The sequence below is a fragment of the Tympanuchus pallidicinctus genome, unplaced genomic scaffold, assembly GCF_026119805.1.
Source record: "Tympanuchus pallidicinctus isolate F22 unplaced genomic scaffold, pur_lepc_1.0 scaffold1, whole genome shotgun sequence".
NCBI classification, from domain to species: domain Eukaryota; kingdom Metazoa; phylum Chordata; class Aves; order Galliformes; family Phasianidae; genus Tympanuchus; species Tympanuchus pallidicinctus.
In genome coordinates, this window is record NW_026294618.1 from 104,714,629 (window position 1) to 104,735,056 (window position 20,428).

General features: G+C 44.6%; 1 protein-coding gene and 2 long non-coding RNA genes across 3 annotated transcripts in view; 2 read left to right on the plus strand and 1 right to left on the minus strand.

Annotated features, from left to right (window-relative positions):
- Positions 1 to 20,428, plus strand: part of LOC128089752 (lysophosphatidylserine lipase ABHD12) — a 32,538-nt gene that overhangs the window by 4,833 nt on the left and 7,277 nt on the right. Inside the window, exons 2-6 of the mRNA XM_052701473.1 lie at positions 12,170 to 12,294; positions 13,914 to 14,019; positions 16,380 to 16,499; positions 18,793 to 18,823; positions 20,328 to 20,373. Coding sequence (XP_052557433.1) covers positions 12,170 to 12,294; positions 13,914 to 14,019; positions 16,380 to 16,499; positions 18,793 to 18,823; positions 20,328 to 20,373 — 428 coding nt within the window. The remainder of the gene's footprint in view (positions 1 to 12,169; positions 12,295 to 13,913; positions 14,020 to 16,379; positions 16,500 to 18,792; positions 18,824 to 20,327; positions 20,374 to 20,428) is intronic.
- LOC128089806 (uncharacterized) lies at positions 1,479 to 3,490 on the minus strand. The gene is made up of 2 exons (XR_008210684.1): positions 2,928 to 3,490; positions 1,479 to 2,510 (listed from the first exon to the last, which is right to left on the minus strand). It is a non-coding gene; the product is annotated as an uncharacterized LOC128089806 (long non-coding RNA).
- On the plus strand, positions 3,067 to 5,154 carry LOC128089809 (uncharacterized). The gene is made up of 2 exons (XR_008210687.1): positions 3,067 to 3,161; positions 3,484 to 5,154. It is a non-coding gene; the product is annotated as an uncharacterized LOC128089809 (long non-coding RNA).

Below are 20,428 nucleotides of genomic sequence, written 5' to 3' on the forward strand. Positions count from 1 at the left end.
GCTGCGGGGTGACCAGCTGAGCTTCATCATCAGCACAAGTCCTGGGCTCCCATTGTGAGCTTTTCTCTCTGTATGTCCCTTTTTCCTTCCTGTCTATTTCCAGCCCATTCTTACACAGAGGATCAATGGCCTACTTACGACGAGCTTGTTTCTGAAGATGATTTGCTTTCTTGCTATAAATGGTATGTAGTTGCCCAGCCAGGAATCTAGTTCTCTGCAAATGCATTCCCAGGTCATCACAGCAAGTCCATAGATTTTCCTGTAGGATGTGGGAATGCGTTTCTTTTTGTTGGAAACAACACTGTGGTGTTTTAATGAAAATTAATGATGGTGACATCATATCCTCTCCAGAATCTGCTGCTCTGAGTGAGAGACCTGGTGATATCCTCTTAGGAGGCTGCAAATAATTTATCTTACCCTTGCTGGCCTGAAGGCAGATCAGATTATTTTGGCATTCACATCAGGGTGTGAAATTGGTAAACACGCTTCTATTGCAATTCCCCTATGGATCCCTGCGTTTTGGAAACTCAGTGTAGCTGCTGTAAAGGTGACATTGGTGGTGGTACAGTCGTGGATGGCTTCTGATATCCAGAGTGAGTGAGTGTAAGCAAGGAAGGTTCACTAAGGCTGTAATGTGAGAGCACTATGTTAATGTGGCCGTGACTGAATCAGTACCACGGGAAGATTAAAAGACAGTACTTGGGTGTTTTAAAAGGGTAACAGGAGATCTAGGAGACTTTCAAGTCATTAGCCTGAGGTGGTGCCTGTGCAATTCTAATGGTAAGAGTTAACTTGCAATTCAATAAAAGAGGATTTAACAGCTAAACATTCTAATGAAAGTAGATTTATCCTTTGGAAGGCAGGGTATAAAATGTGGCAAGTTTATCAAGATTGCATCTTCATTGGTGGAAGTGGTAGAATTGTTTCTCCAAAGCTCTTGATGTTGTGCTTTGGTTTGTTCTAAGGGTTTGCATTGCAAACAGAGTTTGTATCAGATGTATCGCAAACCAGCTCAGTAGGCAGCAAAACAGTAGGAAGTTTTCTTGGGATTGATCCTTGGGCTGCAGGGTAATTCTGTGCATCAGCCACAGCAGCGAGGAGGCTGGAAGAACTGGGAGGATGAGGTGGGGAGCAGGGCAAGTCAGCAGCCCAGGGCAGCTGGCAAAATAGCTGAACCTTCTCAGGAGACAGGTTAAAGGTAGCTGACCCCGGGGCAGCATGGCTGAGAGGGGAGCAGGGCCCGATGTGATGCTGTAGCCCAGAATTGCTCTGTGTGGCCACCTCCACCGGCCACTGGTGTACCAGCATGCTGTCTGTGCTGCCCAGCTTCTCTGCCTTGCTTCTCACCTTGCTGGCATGCTTCTCTTTCCCACTGCACTAACAGCATGGCAGTGAACTTCAGAAGTCTGCTTCTTGCTCGATGAAGGCAATTAAACTTGTGAGCAGAGTTTCCTATTTTTAGCCTGTGTGCTTTGATCATTTAAACTATGATCATTGAGCTGAGCTAGCAGGAAGGGTGTCTGTGTTTACTATTCAAATCGAGCTGTTTGCTTAATCCAGATTTATTTCAACACTATAACTCTTACTGAGTGCTAGAGCACTAAAAAAAATGTTGGACAAGAAATAGAACTTGTAAAAAAATAAACAATTGGAAGTATTTGAGATAAGTCCCACAGCTGCCCTCACATTGTTCAAAGCAATCTTTCCAATCACTGAGGGACGATTGCAGAAACCAAAAGAAGAGTCTGGAGTAAATAAAAACCGGCCTTCAGTTTTCTTCTGATTCGAGCAAATATCTGAAACAACACCTTCTGACGTATGGGATTGCATGGCTGCAAACTTCCCCTGACAGAGTGGCCACTTCCAATTATTTTGGTAAGTAATCGCCATATCTGAATGTTTGCTGAATGGCGTGAGGCACAGATAACAGAATATCCTGCTCCTCTTTTAACATCACTTAAGCCCAGAGGTGTTCCCTCGTGTCTTTGGCTGTCTCTGCCTTCTGTTGTGTGAAGTGTGCGATAGCAGCTGCTGCTCCTTCTCTGGTCAGTGGGGCTGAGTGTGAGCTTCACCTTTCACTGTGGTGTATTGCTTCTCCATCAGAACAGCAAGCAAGTAGGCTGGCTCAGTCTGCAGCTGTTGCTCTGCAGTATCTGCTCTATTCTAGAGTGTTTGGAGTACTGAAATCAAATTTGTAGCAGCTGAAACTGCAACTCAGTGCTCAGTGCTTCTTGCCAAAGGGATTGTTGTTGAATGATACTTAAAATGAGGTTGTTTGGGGTGTCATCTCTTGTTACAGGTGGTGGGCAGAATGAAGAACTCGGTGCGGATAAAAACTACTTGGAAGACAACTTTTCAGTATGCAGGCTCAGAACAGAGAACAGCAAGTACATTTACCCCGTCTAGAGGTTGATTTGCCTTCCCCTGGGGTGACTTCTCTGAGACAGAGAAGCCTCTGCAGATGAGGGTGATGCAACTGGATCTTGAGTCAGGGCTTCAAGGGCTTCCTCCTGTAAAAGAAAGCATCCACAAGGTGCTCAAGTCGCTTAAGTGGATTAAGTAGATCCCCACAAAGTGAAGCCTAGCTCTGATTTCTCCCTTAGCAGTAGTTCTAACTCGCTTGTTGTAAAGTTTTGATTGGTTTCCAAGCAGCTTTAGGAAGCAGAGGCAAAGCTGACAATGTCAGTTTTGTGCTGCTGAATGAAAAAACTGCAAACTGGACACAGTCATTGGAAATACTCTGTTCTTTATTCCTCTGCAAATCCAGCAGAAATGCAGTGAATAACCTTTTCTTTCTATTTCCGATAGCTTTGTGCTGTCCCTAAAGCATTCTTTTTCCCCTTTTGACTACCAGAGCAAGGACCACGTATGCTTTAAGCTTGTGGCTGATGATGTACAGTGCTGCAAAACATTCAGTTCCCACTCACTTAAGTAGAAATGCCAACAGCTGCTTTCTGCTTTCCTTGTTTCATGGTGTGGCTCTTCAGAACTTCAGCAAAGGCTCTGGTTTCAGTTGTCAGCTTCATTTTTCAAGCTTTGTCATTCTGGAGTTGCTTCCTCCACAAGCTGACACCTGCAGTGAAAATACCTGACTGAAGCACAGATAAAAGCAGGAATGAATTAGTATTCCTGGCTGTATGCAAAGTAACCTGCTGTTCAAGGTAGGTCAGGGGCTGACAGCAACTCTGTATCTCTTCTTGCATCTGTTCTTTAATCATGGCTGTCGCCTCATGTTCACGAAGCTTTCTTCCTTTCCTAAGCAGATCAGGTAGAGAGGGTGCTGAGTCTACCAGCTAAATGTAACAGGATCAGCTGATGGCCAGCATATGTAATGTTTTGGCATTGGTTAATGCTCTTGTTTGCTTGCATGCCTCTAACGGGGAACTGTTGGTTCATTGTAATCCAAACGTTTTGCTAGTGATGTGTTCTGCATCTAAAAGGTGGCACTATGGCTGCTAATACAAAAGCAATTTTTTCCTTCAGGCTTCCAGGTCATCAGATCTCTGCCAGCAAAAGCAGAGCTGCCTCAGGTGGACAAATGTAAGATGGCCATCTTCATGCTTTCAGAAGGGAAAGATCTACTGCTGTAGACAGATGAGGCTGCTTGCACGCTATAAAAGAGAGCCAGAGCCACAGAGCCTACCAGGAGTGATAATTTTCAGGCTGTGTGGCTGCTTTCCAAAAACCACTGTGTGAAGATCTCACGTTCATGAGGGCGTGCAGCTTGGAAGAATGGACCTGTTCACACATGAATATCCCTAGGAACAAAGTCAGAACTTATGGATTCTTGCTGTTGCTGCGAGCTTTGCCCACATGCTGCTCTGGCAGATTTACAGTGCATTAACAAGCATAAGTGGTGATAGGGGAGCTGGCTTGGCTGCACTGTGTGCTTTTTCAATGAAGATATGCATTCAACAGCCAAGTGGCTTTATGTTAAAGAGCAGTTAGGTACCTGGTGGAGTTTTATGGATCTGAATCGATTTTGCTTTTGAACTTTGCTTTTTGACCCTTTGTTTTTGCACGCCGATATTCCTCTTCCTCATGGAGAATATGAGCGAGAAAAGTACTGGGGAATCCCACTCAACTGGTCTAAGGCTCTTGTTTTGCACTCCCAGTGCTGTTTAAGCCTTTTCTTGTTTATGCTCTTTTTCCCCTCTTACATTTACACACAGCCTTGTGTTCCCCAGCACATGGACTAGCAAGAGGCTTGTGCCTTTAATACACAACAGCTGTTAGCTGTAAAACGAGTAGAAAACTTAAGCATTCAGTAAATACTGTCGAGGGAGTGTACTTGCACTGCAGATAATATCTCAGTGCCAAGCTCAAGTAAATCTAGCGTGGGTGACTTTGGATTTGATGAGTATCAGCAGCATTGCTGGAGAGCTCTGGAGAAAGCATGGTTTATCCTGGAATGATTTATCCCATGGTGCAAACAAAGCTGCTGTTGCACCAGATGCATTCAGAGCAAGTAAACAACCTTAAAACCCAGTCCCCAGGCCTGCTTTTCTGTCCCAACACTCAGTGGTTTGATTGCCTAGGGTGTAATTACTCATTGTTTGCTACATACTCAAGTAACAGTAGCATCTACTCCTTTCTTCTTGAAACACAGCTTCCAGGTGAATGTTGTCACACACAACACCAGTGCTAACAGCGTTTTACTGAGTACTGAAAAGCAACAGAGCTGCTGCTGCAGGTCATTATATCAAGGTCATTACCTGAATTGTGAACTGAGACATGGCTATTAAGGTCTCAATACCTGCAACTTGCCCTTTCCAATTGCAAACCCAGCTCTGTGAGATGCTGTTGGAAATATCCAAGTAATTTTTGTCTTAACTTTCATTGGGCTGCATTTTTGGCTCTGCCAAGCATCCCTGATGCCTGCAATCCTGTGTATACCCCATTTAGGATTTACATAACTTCTAGGAGTACAACATTGCTTTTCCCAGTTTGTGGGAAGCCAGACTTAAAATTCTCAGTCCATTGGTCTTGCTTGACAAGTAGCTCCAATTTTCTCTACTGAATTTAATCTCTACATTCAACTATTGTAACATATCATGCCCAAATAATGGTTTTGGAGAACCTGGCATGTACAAGAATTTATATATTCCTACTTGTTCTCCTAGCCTGTATTTAATTGGCCCAAAAAAAAGTAAACTTCTCTTGCCAGTAGCTCCTACAACTATTACAAAAATCATCTACAGGTAATAATTCTTGGTGTAGCGCAGAGTAAGAGGCACCTGTATCAGAAAATAAACCTCTTCACCCTGCTTCCCCAGCTGCTTTTGGTCCTGTGGGGGTGGAACTCTGCCTGAGTCCTTCCAGGCTCCCCTTACCTCTTCTTCTAGGTAAGGACATCTCTGTTACACCTTGCTCAACTTTGCCTTCCTCAGCTTGTTTTTCCCAAACCCTTTTCAAACTCACCCCCTCCCCAGGCTTCCATTGCTCACACTGGGATATCAGGTTTCCCCAGCTCTACAGATGCCGGCTATTCTCACTTCCAACGTCCCATCCCATTCCTATTCACATCTAATACACCCTTCACATTACAGCAGGAGGCTCTGGCCCCCACTTCTTTCTCCCACTCCAAGTTGTTCTTACAAGCTGCAGTAGGAGGGGTTTGCGGGGATGTGTTCTCCTGCCAGCCCAACTCCAATATCCCAAACTCACTGTTTTCCTTCACCTTTTTGCCTTTTTTGTTTTGTTTTTCCACAATTCCACTATTTGTACCCTGTATAATCAAAGAATAGTAGGATGTTATAACCACAAAATAAACAAGAGAGTTAGGCAAAGCAGACTATGGTCATAAAGGAGAGTAAATAGAAGGCTTACCCCTATCCTGGGCTCACCCACAAAACACCAGCAGAGCCAGCCTCCAGCAGAGCTCCTTCCCCACTGGCAGCCAGCTCTTCAATAGCTCTAGGAGGGCTGCAGCCAGGCTCCATCCCTTTCAGCAGCACGGGTGAATTGCCTTCAGCTGTGCTCCTCTGGCTGACTCATGGCTCTCCTCAGGTGCTCAATCAGAGGTTCAGGCCGTGGCTCAGCAGTTCCCATACATCCCCTCAACTACAATTCCACATACCGTTAGCAATTGCATTTCCACATACCATTAAAAGTTGCATTTCCACATAATTTCCACATACCATTAAGACAGTTTCTCCCAGGGCCTTCATAATCCACAAATCAAACAATACAATTCCTCAACTTCCACAAACACCCAGCACTTGGTCTCATGATTAGGGTACTCAATTATAAAACTGGTCCCATTACTCTATTTACGTTCCTGGTTTCTTATTCAATATTCCCCTGGCTCACCAGCAATGTTTCTCCAGTGAGCCAAAATACAGCCCATGGGGTCTTTCCGTAGCACTTTAGACACCCCTTGTTCCATAACAGCCTCGTACACGACATCACATAACACTTTCATGACATAAACATTTAACAATCACACAGACAGTGACAACAATCAGTACAATTTATCCTCAGGATCCTTCCTCTCTCTGCCTCTCTCCAGAGCCCAACCTTCCCCCTGTATTCATGTCCCACACTTGCGTAGCTGCCAATCTCCTTCTCCAATAAACAAGATATCAGTGATAAACATCATTTCCATCCATGAGTACAAATTAGGCCCTAGAAATTGATCTAATTGTTGTGCTCCACTTACAGGATCCTCAGTTAAGGAATTCTTCTTGCAACTCCTAACTTCTAGTGAAAACAGCGGTATAACCATACCCTATTTCCCTTTGATCTAAGAAGACTGCCCTAAGAGGATAAAGTGAAGTGTTAGTAAGGTTAGCATTAGAGAAAGGAAAACTCTCCAGGTCCCATTCGCATTACTCCAACTCCCTCAGTCATCGAGAGCGCATCCTCTCTCCAGGACCCTGCACAGATCAGCAGCACCCACTCTCCTCCTCTGCAGAGGTCACTGCTGCCTGCACTGCTTTAGAAATTGAAGGGGGGGGAAGTTATCTAAGGGATCCATTTATGATCTTTCTGCTTCTCTTTCCTATTTCCTTTGAACTTTGACTCCTTGCGAGGAACATTTCTTTACTTCTTGCACCCATTAAGCGACCTAAGCCAATTCTGTTTCAGAAAAAGGAGTCTTGCTGTTTACATAGAAATACAAAGTCTGATAGGCCCAATTTTTGTCAGACTCCTATTTTGGTCCAAATAATGGTTTTCCCTGTAGAGGTTCTCTACTGTATACAGTATTTAAACATCTTTTCCCTGTTCTTTTCCCTAGTTTCACGATTGCAGTGGCGGTGTCCCGCAAGCAGGAGCGCACCTATGGACACAACATGGCAGCCTTTAGACCCTGTCTTCTCCCCCTTGCCTCCCCCCTCCCCTGTTTCCCCAATGGCTGTGTACTCCAGGTTCACAATCTTATCAGAAGGTTGACATTTGATATTTACTTGTTAATTTATTTGTTACCTGGTGTCAGTCAGCAGCCATCCTGTTGTTTCCAAGATGTCTCGGTGCTCTCCTTGTCCTGTTGATATGGTGATTTTCTTCAAAGTCATCGTTAAACAAAGAGCACTGGGGGATGATGTCTCTTCAGGCCCTTCCTGGGGTAGGCCATCACTTGTTCTCTGGTTTGCTCTCGTGCAGGATGTTCTTGCAGTGTGTATGACAAAATACATCTCTATACACCTATATACAGAGTGTGCGTTCCTGGGAAGGTTCGTCTATAGGATAAGTGATGTAAACTTATCAGAGATCTTCCCCAAGTTAAGTAGAAGGACTCTCAAAAAGAATTACCATAGCGGAGATCATGAAATAAAAATAATATTGTCCAATTCTAATGCAGAAACAACATTTGATTCCCACAGATGCCTGCCTTTTACTTCTACATTTGTGTCTCTTGGAGAGCCAGCTGTTAAGTTTGTGTGATTGGCACGTTGACATCCTGAGGTCCTTAGGGCTGATGGCTTTACTTTTTATTCACTTGCTGTTGGTCAGAGGGAGTTACAGACGCAGTCTGACTGTCTGGGCTGTAAGAGGAGAACTGAGTGGAAAGCCCACAAGTCTCTCCAGTCAACTGCTTCAAGTTTCAAACCTCATCTGTACTCATATAGCTGGAGCACTGCTGCAGCCAAGCAGAGATGCTTTGAAAAGCTGTTTTTAATGTGTTTGCAGGTAAGTGCTAAGTTGCATGTACTGGTTCAGGTCTTTCCTAGGATGAACTTCATGTTTTTGGCACATTAACGTGCTAAATTCAGACTGGCAACAGAAGGGAAGGGAATTAGGATAAACATGCTGTAGTGTACCAGTGTAGAGCTTCTCCTATTGAAATGGCAGGTTTTGGTTGTTTGGCTTTTAATAAAGATGTTAGACATCCAGTGGGTCTAACTGAAGGCAGTATTTCAAAGCATTTGATTGATGTTACTTGGGATGTTAATGTAAAACCAGGGACGGGGTGCTGGAAGTGCTGGTTAGCATATAAATAAAATATTCTGGCTGCTTGCTGACCTGCAGCATTTTTCTGGAGCTGCGTGCAGCTTTCATTCTGTTTCTGTGATATTGCTAGGAACAGAGAAATAAGCTACTGCTTGTGGTAGCTGTTTGCTGTGCTATAGAAAAGCAATGTACTATTTAGCAAAAGGGAAAAAAAAAAGCATTCTTTGCTATGGTAGCAGCAAAGGAAAGAATAAATTGGTTTTGAATTGTTTGCATTAAAAAAACAAAAAAGAATTGTAGTGCCATGTTTAGAGCTGTGGCAGATACTTCTGTGTTCTCACTGGCTTTCTTGAATTCAGGAGAAGAGCCATGTTAGGATTTGGTGGATTTTCTGTAATTCAGGCTCCCCATGCTCTGCATACAGCGCCTCCAGTGAAGCAGAACTGAGGCTTGGCTGAAGATTTTTCAGTGAGGACTTGTATGGCTGGGCCTGAAATAGAAGAACCACGCCGTGGCCTGTTTGCCTATCCAGCTTCGCATGGAAGCCAGGAGGGGACAAACCTTTTGACATCAGCATCTTCTCAGTTTGCATTTGGCTGCAAGTGATGCAGGTTTTGCAGCAAATCAAGAAGACCTGAATTATTCTTGCAGTGCAGCACTGCCTTGTTGCATGTCATTGCTGTCCTGAAGTTGCTGAGATGTTTTGAACTGGAGATGAGACCCAGCCCCTGCCTGCAAACCATTCAGGAGCTGGGAGCTCTCTGAATGTGCTGTCGCACAGTTGGAAGGGTGCTCCCTTTTTTATTGGCAGGGAGCAGGTGAAATAAAACAAGATTAATCAGCTTGGGCAGATTGAATGGCTTGCATGAAGGAGAAGAAAGATCGAGTGCTGCTTTTGCTATAAGGAGGAGCCCTGTGCAATGCTGTCCATCCAGGGTTGCCACAGAGAGAAGATGGATGCTCTTGAAGGTCTGCCTGGGCTAGAAACCATCTCTCATTCAAAACAAGACTGACGAGGAAGGCTGGAGGGCTTGCCAGAGACTTGATATGCAGGCTGTCCTATCCTGGGAGTGGCTGCTCTGCCCTTTCTGCACACTCCTGTGCAATCTGTGGCTCAGCTGCTGTTTCCAGGTTGTAGAAGATGTTGGTTTGGATACTCGCATTGGGAACTGAAAGATGCCAATGGTAGATTTGTTCTCCTCCGTTGCTGTTGTGTGACAGTGCAGTACTTAAAACTGACTTTGGTGCCTGTGCTTCCATGGTAGCTTAGCGCCTGAGCTGCAGGCCATGAGGCCTCCCCCCGACCTCTGGGCTGAGCAAACCCAGGGTCCTCAGCCATATGTGTTCTTCAATATGCTTAAATGCCTTTAGGTTAGAGCTGCTTATTCTCCAACTCGCTTGCATTTTCCAAGTAAGCCCCTAAGACCGATGTACCTTCCTGGTGAAGTGGTGATAAGTGTGCTGCTGCTGCTTTCTCCTGAGCACTCAAAAAGCACCGTGTGAAGGGCGTTTATTTCTTGAAATAGCTTTTCTGCAGGGCAAAAGCAGTTTAATTTAGGTAAATTACTCACTAGGTATTTAGCAGATAATTTTACCGTGTCTGTACAGCAGTCCTTGTCTCCGATTTATCCGTGGAAGCAGAGCTGTTTGTTGATGGATTGAGGCTTCGTCCTGGTTGCATTTTAAGTAGACATCTCCCTGGTGATGAGGTGTAAATGTCACATTACCTATTAGCATTTGGCAGAGGGCACCAGAGCAAAGGAAAGGATGCTCATTCAGTCTTCTACAGAGAAAAAGAGGAAATTAAAATCATCCCTTTGCTCTGATGTATTTACTCGGTGTGTTCTTCAGCAGTTTCCTGATTCCAGCTCACGTGTGAGTCTTGTAACCCAGGTGTGGGAGAATCCCAGTTTTGCTGTCTTCTTGTTGTGTCTGCAGGGGTTCAGAGCTGGCTCTGGCGCTGTTCTGCACCACTGGTTTTTCTGTAGGGCTGAAATCTGGTCCTGTGTGAAGGTCCCCAGTGTGGGCAGGCACTGTGCTGGTGTCACTGCCTGTGCCCTTGGGGCCTCTGCATCCTGCTGCTCCTGTTGCTGTCTGTGGGTGGAGATGGCTCACCCCGAGGCTTTGGTTCCCTTGGTGTTCCTCTGTTCTGTACCTTTTCCATCATCAGGCATTTTCTGTTTCCATTTTCCCCGATACTTCAGGAAACTGGACTCGAGGTATGGAAAGCCTTTGGCTTTTTTCAAGTCTTCATTGTCAGGTTTTCCATGGAAAGTGTTACAATCCTTTGGGTGTTTCACTGTGTGCTTACTGCAGCCAGAGTTGCTCCTCACGTCTTAAAATGTGTGGTTCCCCTTTTGGAGATGGCTGTTTCTTCACCTTGCCAGAAAAGGTGCATCCTCCTGGATGGCAGATGCCTACACAGTTCCCAGGCAAGAGGAGAGGCAGGTGCTTAGGGGAGGCAGTAGTGTGGTGGGTGCTGACTTTGATAAGATAACCCGTTCCCAGAGACCATACCAGAAAGTTCAAGGGGGGGCTGGGAGGAGATTTTCTCCTTTTGCTCAGTGTAGGGGTGCAAAAACTGTTGAAATCTAAAGTGTTTTGGCTGTACGCTCATTTCTTGGAAGAAATATTTTTCAAAAGAGCTCTCCATGCCCTCTATGTGATTGTTTCAAGTAGCTGACGGTGTTCAAACCTTTCTGGCACTGCTATGGAGAAAGTTCAGCGTGTCACCTCCTCAACAGCCCAGTGGGAAATAATAATTTCAGACCTGCTGGAAGAATTGATCTCTGCCTTTGGCTGCTGGCAAGAGCTGCTGATAGCAGTGCTGATTGTTCACTGACGTGCAGCGTGGTTCCTGCTCAGGACTCAGCTGGAGAGCAAAGGAGTCCTGTTGCCTGAAGGGTGTGAATACATTTTAGTTCTGGACTGCATGCAATCGCAATTGAATCATAATTGTTTCTGCCCATAGCACGTCAATTAAGCAAACCATGGCAAGTGCAGCGTTGTGCATGCACGCCACACACATTTCTGTATGTACCATCTGAGATGGTAAAGAGTATTTTGAGAAAAGTTGCTTTACTTCTACTCTGTGATCTGTTGATTCCATGTATGTTTTTCTTAAAGCAGCTTGCTCCTCTCCATCTGAAAACTCTGGAGAAAAGAGAAATGAAGTATTGGGAAACTGGACACACAGAGAGTAAAAGCCACAGAGCAGAAATCTCACCATGTTTTATAACTTAGAAGGATTTCCTTTCCAGGTCATTGGGAGGTACGACCCCTTCTAGCTGAGCAAGGCAGGACTCTGCTCCAGTCTGCACAGATGCTGTGTAACATTGGCAGTTGAGTATCAGGCAGTCTCATTACAAATAGTTCTTCAAAATACTTGAAGTCTTAACTGGAAAAAAAAAAAAACAACAAACCATGCTGATAGTGCTTAAAGTGGAGCACACAGCCAGGCTTCTATTTGCAGACAGACGTGTGATGTGCTTTTCTAGAGATGTTGTAATCTGTAAAATCAGCAGAAAAAATCTCTGTTACATTGTGTTGTAGAGGGAAGTTTCTGTTCCGTGTCTCTAGGGTGACTGTTCAGCTGATGGTTTGGTGGTTTCTGCTTCTCTCAACCAGCTGAGGCTCCGTAAACTCCTTCAAGTTTCTTTTGTTTAAAGAATAAGTGAATTGGTTTTTGAATTCACCAAGCACACGGATCGTTATGATGACTGCTCTGTAAATTCCTGCTGCACTCAGGCCTTTCTTTTGTCCTTCTCTTCCACAGGCGGCATGGGTTCTGGTTCCGATTGCGGAGGCTGATCATCTGGCTGCTGGGAGTGTACATAGCCATTCCATTCCTAGTAAAACTTTGCCCTGCTATTCAGGCGAAGCTGGTCTTCCTAAACTTTGGTGAGTGACTCAGTCTTTTGAAGAGAGGTGAAGGGTGAAAGCAAGGAGTGTCTTCATTTTTCATTTTTCTGCTCTGACTTCCCACTCTGCAAGCTTACGGCTTGTGGAAGATGTGAGCCTTTGCAGACTGTAAGTTCTCTGGACTATGAGTTGGAGAGCATTCTCTGTGGCCTTAGCGGTCTCCAATCGTGCAGTGGGTCTGGAGAGCAAACCTGACTCCCAGAGAAGCTCAGGTAACCACAGGATGGAAAATGATGGAGAGTTACTGAACAAAGGATGCTTCTTTGCAATCTAAATTTTTGTTTTAAAACTTGCATGTGATTTGTAATGAAGCTTGAAAAACTTCCTCCTCTGATCACAAAAACTCTGGCTGGGAGGATCAAGTACAGAGATCATGGAATGCCTTGGATTGGAAGGGATTTTAAAGCTCAGTCAACCCCTGCCGTGGGCTGGCTGCCCCCCACCAGCTCAGGCTGCCCAGGGCCCATCCAACCTGGCCTTGGCACCTCCAGGCATGGGGCACCACAGCTCTCTGGGCAGCAGTGCCAGGGCCTCACTGCCCTCTAAGTAAGAAATTTCCCCCTAACATCTTAATCAAAATCTCCCCTTTTAGTTTAAAGCCATTCCCTGTTGTTCTATCATTACCTGTATAAAAAGCTGGTTTACCTCCTGTAAATATGTTGCTTTTATGTACTGACATATTGCTTCTATATTGCTTTTGTTATTTTGGTTGCATTCTCTCTATGTTCTACCACCTTGGTCCGTTGTTGCTATGAAGACATGACAGTTATGTGCTGTTCATTGGAGTACTCTCCAATGCAGCTAGCAAGCTGCATATCCTCCTCCAAGGCTCAGGAGAGTGTTTGACAGTTTGCCTTACTCTTACATGACAACAGCAGTGTGGGGTCTGCCATTATAATGCATTATCCAGAGAGGTGGTGGAGTCTCCCACCTCCATCACTTGGTGGAGATATTCAAGACCCATCTGGCTGCCTACCTGTGTGACCTATTGGAGACAACCTCCTTCAGCAGTAGGTTGGACTCGGTGATCTCTTGAGGCCCCTTTCATCCCCTGCAGTTCCGTGATTTTTACAATCCTCTATCTTTTTTTATTATGGAGGAGGAAACCACACACCATCCTGAAACACATTACCCATTAACTTTGGGTAACACCCTTTGTTGCAGGTCAGGTTGTTCCATCAGTAAATTCCATTGCTGCAAACAATAAAAACTTTGCCAAGTCAACAAGTCACTGCACTGATAGAGCAGGAGTGGCTGTTGTGCCTGGAGATTGGCAGAGCAGACTGGGCAGTGGTGGTTCAAGGGAGCTGCATCTCCCCCACCTCTTGGTTTCACTCTGCTCCCTATTTGTTTGTTTTGATGGTTACATGTGTCATCTTTCATCTTTGTGTTTTAGCTGCAACTGTAATTCAGCTCATCCTTACACACAAAAAGAACAAGGGCTTTTTGGCACATTTGTTGAATGTGTATCACTCTCCTCATACCCCAACACAAGTGCCTTGGTAAAGCTGTTCCATAAGGAAATGAAGGTAAAAGTTAAAACGTTTCATATTCTGTTTTTCCCCCTTTTTTTTAAACATTTTTATTTCTTTTTTCAGTGAGGGTCCCATATTTCATTGACTTGAAAAGACCACAAGATCAGGGTTTAAACCACACCTGTAATTATTACCTTCAGCCAGAGGAGGATGTGACCATTGGAGTCTGGTAAGGAAACGTGTTTTGTGCAGTATGTGTTGTGCAGCTGTAGTCTTTCTTTTGTTCTCAGTACTGCACATCCAGTATTTTTTGCTGTGCATGTGACAGCCACTGACTGCTCTGATTTGTGGGTGTTTGTGCTTTTCTTTGCCAAGTGGCTGAGTTCATGTCCAGAAGTATGCAAATCTCTGGGGCTTGGTTGAACTCGGATCAGTAATGCATGAAACAGAATTGGACAATGTGTGCTTCCAGGGCAATTTCACAATTTGGAATCATAAAGGGATCACAAATGCTCTGCGTTATTACCAAGATTGTGCCTCCATATCACACCAGCCATAAGGATATAGAAGTCTGTTGCTCATAGTTTGTTTTGCAAAATAAATGTGGGAGAAGATAGGATCAAAGTGTTCAGAAAAGGAGGAATAATATTTTGTGTATAAAACATATGTGAAGTTTGGAGAGTGGGTGAGGAAGGAATGTGCAGTACTCTCAGCAGAGTAGCTGATAGTGTCAGTGCTTTCCTTACAGAAGATTTTCTGGTCCCAGGTAAGGGCAGTTGATATGAGTTGCTTGTGAACCACGGTCACTCAGATGACAGGTTCTTGGTCTGAAATGGTCTGCTCTCAGTTCTTGTCACACTATTTGGCCAACTCAGGCCAGTTTTCATGTCTGTTCCTCATTATCACTTTCTTTTGTGTTTCAACACCAGCAATTTTGAAGCTACGGAAAAATCCCTGCTAGCTTTGAGCAAAAAGTGCCTGCAGTTTGAATGTGTATCCAAGAACATTGAGAACCTGAGGGGAAAAAAGTCCAGATGCTGTTCAGATGTGAAGAGAAAGGTGCCATTTCTGAATACAGCCCGTGTCATTAGAGCTGCAGACTGTAGCATGTAGAGGTTTTAGTTGTGTGCAGGTCCTCTGTACGTGTCTGCCAATGCAGAGGGCTCTCATTGCTTGAGAGTGGCTCACCCATTGTGAGCAGGTCATGGTATCCTGCTGCATGAAATGGTTCCTTCCCTTTAACTGAGTTGTGCTGAAAGACGTTTTCAGCAGTTGGTTTAGTTTCCAAGGCAGGCTAATTAAGTAATGGCTTGTCTCTTCACTTCAACAATTGCAATTCCACCTGATAACGTGCTGAATAATTTTAGATTGCAACCTTGAGATTTTGGTTTTCCTTTATGAATATACTGTATTTGTTTACCAGAACAGGACTTCCAGCTTCTGGTGGCAATTCAGTGTCTGTGTGACTTGTCCTGATGCTTATCAAGTAGATTTTCAGTAAAGTTTGGAGCCTTGGTTTAGTGCTCCTGTAAGGTGTTTTGTTCAGTACATTTCTGAAACGGAGTCTTCAGCCTGCTTTCATTGTAAGCTCTCAGAATTCCTAGGGCAGAATGCTGGATCCTGCAGCTGTTGGGGCTTTTTCTTCCTCAAAACCTCCATCTGGCTGCCCACACACAAGTGAATTTTGTAGTGTCTTATGTGCTGGTTTGCCCTCTGAATGTTCTTACATGTGGGAGGAAGGTGTGGTGGATAGTTTGATCTTCCTAGGAGAAAAGGGAGTACTTCAGTTACTGTGTCAGCTGTAAGCTGGCCCCCCTTGTCAGTGGTTTGGGCTTGTGGACATGCACTCACCTTCAGTGCTTGTATTCCAAAATAATCACCCACTTTGGATGTTTGCCTTTTATTTGGTTTGTTGTTTCTCTTTCAATTCCACCGGTGTTGAATTCTTTCTAACAGGCTGCCCATTGATATTCTCTGTGGAACAGCTGTGAGTTAAATTCCTGGCTCTTCTAGATGGTGGCTTTTCCAGCTAAAATGTCACACCTTCAGGAACCTGGTGCTGTAAACAGAACACATGATTTTCTCAGCAAACCTTGAACACCTCTTTGTCCTCCACTCTCCTTACTCAGCTGTGCCTCTTGCTCATGGAATGTTCTTTCCAAAGTCAGCTGACTTTGGTGATTGTTCTGCATATCTACTGGCCTGGCTGTGAATCTTGCTTATGATGTATTTAGTCTGTTAATTGAAGTAATCAAATGCCATAAAAGCTGAGGGACTGAGATTCTTTCTCTGGAACGGCAGGATGTGCAGTAAATGTGCTTTGAATTTGGTGGCTTGCACAGCCTGGAGTTTTGAAAGCAGCACAGATGGAGATGAAAATGCAGGAATAACCCCAGTGATGATCCTTTTACTGTTTGTTTGAAAGATACTGTGAGAAATGTTTAACGTGTTTTTGGCTGAGCGTGACAGCTGTATGGAAAATGCGTGAGCAGTGCAACTCTGCACGAATGAAACCATCAGAAGAGCTGGTGGTTGAGTTGCAGAGACTGATTAGCAATAGGGGATGTATTTTTTTCCTTCTGGATGCAGGCATACGGTCCCTGCAGCCTTATGGAAGAATGCCAGAGGGAAGGACCAGCTGTGGTTTGAAGATGCTTTGGGTTCCAGCCATCCTGTGATCCTTTACTTGCACGGCAATGCGGGAACAAGGTGAGACACAAAACAGCAGTGACTTCTTGTGGGTGGTGCCTCCCTGTCTTGTCACAGCATCAACACATGATCTAAAAGCAGCTCAGTGCTTTTCTTTTAAAATGAAGCCTCTCCTATTCATCAAACCTGAAAACAGACTGATTGCATTATCGGAGATAGGTGATACTGTAGTTATTTTGTATCTCGTGTCTGCCAGAAGCCAGGAGGCTGTGACATGTAGTAGATCAAGCAGGGAGAAATACTTACTGACACTCTAATGGTTTCTTAATTGAGGTATGAGATAGAATTGAGATAGAATGATAGAATAGAATGAGAAAGAGTTGAGATAGAATATGAGATAGATATTTCTGTATATGTGCTTTAAGTGCATTAAATAAGCTTTCCAGTTCCTTTCTTGAGCTTATTGTAATGCATTTTGAGGAAGGAAAATCAGATGGAAAGAGGAAAGTAAAGTGCTGGTCTTGTTTCATTGTTGCATACATACAGGATATTGGTCTGGAACGTGTTTAGAATTTGCAGTTTTATAGTTGACCACAGATATCAGCCATGGTCAGGTTCTCTATCCTATGTTTCTTGGTGCTAAAAGCACAGTAGGAAACTTGCTGGATGATTCTTAGTACCATGTTTTTCCTGCCCCATATCTGTATGATGCAGAGCTTCAGTTCAGTTATTAGTACACAACTATCTGCTTTATTAACATACAGTTTTCAAAGAGCATGGGCCCCTTTTGGAGTTCTGAGTGCGTGTTCTTGTGATGTTGATATGTGCTTGCAGATGCTCTGCAAAGGGGAAGCATTACAGAAATACAATCCTGCTTTAACTGTGGCGGTTGTGAAGACTTGCTGGCCCTTACATTGCAGGAACTTTGTCCTCCTTCCCCTAAAATCTTAGGTCAGCAGCAATCCTTTTTCGTGTAAGGCAAAGTATGGAAATTGCATGCTGAGTGGGAAATGCGTGTGCAGATGGGACTTTAGAAACTGACCTTGTCTCCTTGTGCTGATGTATTAAAAGTTTAATCAAATTGTTGCCTCATTTTTCAAATTCTGCTTAGCTTGTTTCCTTGTGTGGAAGCAAATGATACTAATGGAAGCTGTTCTGCAGCATAATGGTGGTAATTTAGGACCAGTATCTCTGTTATGTATGTGCCTATTGATTAGATTTACTTCTTGGCTCCCCCAGGTGTTAGTGAGATAAAGTGCTGAGCTGTGGACTGGTTCTCTATTTCACATTTAGCTTTACTGTGTGCTGGAGGAAGCTGGAGTTGTATCAGCTTTGCCATTCCTGCTTCAATACATATCACTCTTGCAAAATGGCTGCTTTATTGATGCAGGCTGCATTAACCGTAAGTAAAAGGGCACTGCCTCTGCTTTCTGCTTTGGCTGAGAGCTCTGGAGCTGAGGCAGAGTTGTTTGTTTTACCTGATGCCCTTAAAGAAATGCCTGCATTGCACTTTGAGGAAGGTGTGGGTGTGCACGTATGGGTGGCTTCTCAGGCAAATACCTCAATACCTCTTCCTCAGGGTGGTTTGGTTCAAGCTGGCCTACAAGCAACCCCTTGCATTTTGCCCTGAGTGTTTCTGCTGTGTTGGGTATTTTGTAGCACAGTTGGAGCTGACAGCTTGTAGCTGGCGAGTGTGTGTGTTCTCAAGGGAGTTCTGGAGTGACATTTTGACACTTTGATTCAGAGCCTGCACTGACCAAACCCCTCACAGCAGGGATGTTTTAGACTCCTCGTATGAGTGCAGATGCAAATCTGCTCTTCCAGCACTACTAGACCAATGTTTGTAGATGTATTTTAGTGCACCTAAAGGCACATTCACTCTCCTTTCCTTTTTAGCATCTAGATTTCGATTTACAAAAAAACCTAAACGCATTAAAGCTGATTCTTCCCACGAACTTGTTCCCAATGTTCAGCTCTGGTTTCTCTCTTGCACCTGTCCTTTCTGTCACTGTGCTTGGAGCCAGGTGAGAAGATCCAAGGCCCAGCCTTCTTGACGTGGTGAGGTCTGCTGAGATCAGGGCGTACTGCTGGGTCAAGGCCAGGGGCAGGTTGGAGGGTTGAAAAGTTCACCTTTCTCTGCCATCAGAAGAGATTTAAAGGGAGAAGGCTAAGTCCTGCATAGCTCAAGAAAGCCTTGGTGTCTTCTGGAAGGCCTTTACAAAGCAGTTATAGTGCTTCTTCTGCTGATTGTGTCTAGCTGAAGTCCTGAGACAATGGGAAAAATCTGTCTGTGGAAGCCTAAATGCTGACTTCTTTCTTTTTTGAATTCTTCTACATGAATCGCTTTTGCCAGAGGAGGGGATCACCGTGTGGAGCTTTACAAGGTACGTGGCTGCACGTTGTCCAGGTGACTGTGTGAGCACAGTGAGATGTGCACAGGCATGGAGGCTGCTCACTGCAGCCCACTGCCAGCAGGCAGAGAGCCGAGGGCTCCCAGTCCCTAGACATGAGGTGCACAAGGGGTCTGTAAGCACTGAGCGCTCCTCTCCACGTTAAAGATACTTCAGAGATCTTTTACCTGCTGCTACCTGTCAGCTCCTACCGAGCTTTGCCTATAATACTTCCACAACACAATTTACAGGAAAAATAAAAGCTTTGTTTAATCACAGCCGTGATTTGATTGACTATAGCAGTATTCTGACTTCAGGTACCGTGTAAGAGCGTTCTTTCATATGTTAGCAATCTCTGTATGCCCACCATTATGCTGCCACATCTCTCCAAATGAAGGGAAGGTGCGCAAGGTTTGGGGCCGGCTCGTATTCCTCACGCTCTTCAAACCTTTCAAGGTGACTTTTGGTCTTGTAAATGCTGAAATGTTGGGCTGAGCCAGCATAAACTTCCCTGTTGGTTGGGCTCTGGGAACTCGAGCTCGCCCAGTCACACAGCCACTTGTTGCAATGAAGTGTATTTCAGATTGCCAGTGCACATGTTTTGCTTATGAGTTGTCAATCAGAGACCAGTTCAGCCCGCGTTTCCCCTTCTCCCATGGCACAGTTCATCTGTGTTACCGTCTCAAGTGTTGCCTAGCACAGTGTTGCTGTGTGAGAACAGGGAACTTCAGTTGCTTTGGGTCTTTGCTTAATGACTTCTGCAGTCATTTTCTCTCACACAATGCCTTGGTCTGATACAAAGTGTTTCTGAAAGAGCTGTAACTATTTTTGCTAATTTATTTCCAAAGGATTGAGTTTATGTTCTCCAGATGAATGTAGCTCTCATTTCTTTCTCTTTAATTGGCATCAGCATTGGCATTTGTGAAGATATATTGCAGTGCATCTCCTTATGCAAGATCCCTTGCAGTAAACTCTATTTAATTCGGGTCGCTTGGAAAATGCCATTCAGCCTCATGGAAACAGGTGATGTTTCTTCTAAGATAAAAGTGCTTAGTGCCTGGAGGATGGCACACGATGACAGCTGAGAAGGCTGTCATGTAGGTGATCTGCTTGGTTGTTTTTGGGAATCAGCCTGTGCTGCTAAGCACAAGTTAGCAGGTTTGAATAGCATAAACGAAGCAGCTGGACTGTTTCACAGCAAAACCTGGCAGTTGTTGTAGAGGAAACAGTCTGAGCATGCTTGTAGATCTTAAAGGCAGAGCTGCTACAGGGGGACCTACATCTCAGAAAGCCTGGTGTGAGCTTCAGGAGACCAATGGAGTAAAGCCTGTTTCAAAGTCCTGTGCCTGCCACATCACAAAGCCAAAGTAACCCCTGTGCCCTGTTGGGCTGATGGCGTTGTAAATTAGATCCCTGTATCCCTGCATCCTTGGCCTGAGGCAGGGGCATGGCTGCTGTGACTGTTTCTGTGATGAGTTTGTGTTTCTCTTCCTTCCAGGTCCTCAGCTCCCTTGGGTACCACGTGGTCACATTTGATTATCGAGGTATGTGGGCACCTGTTACTATATGAAACACTTCTGGCCTTCTCTTTCTTAAGCA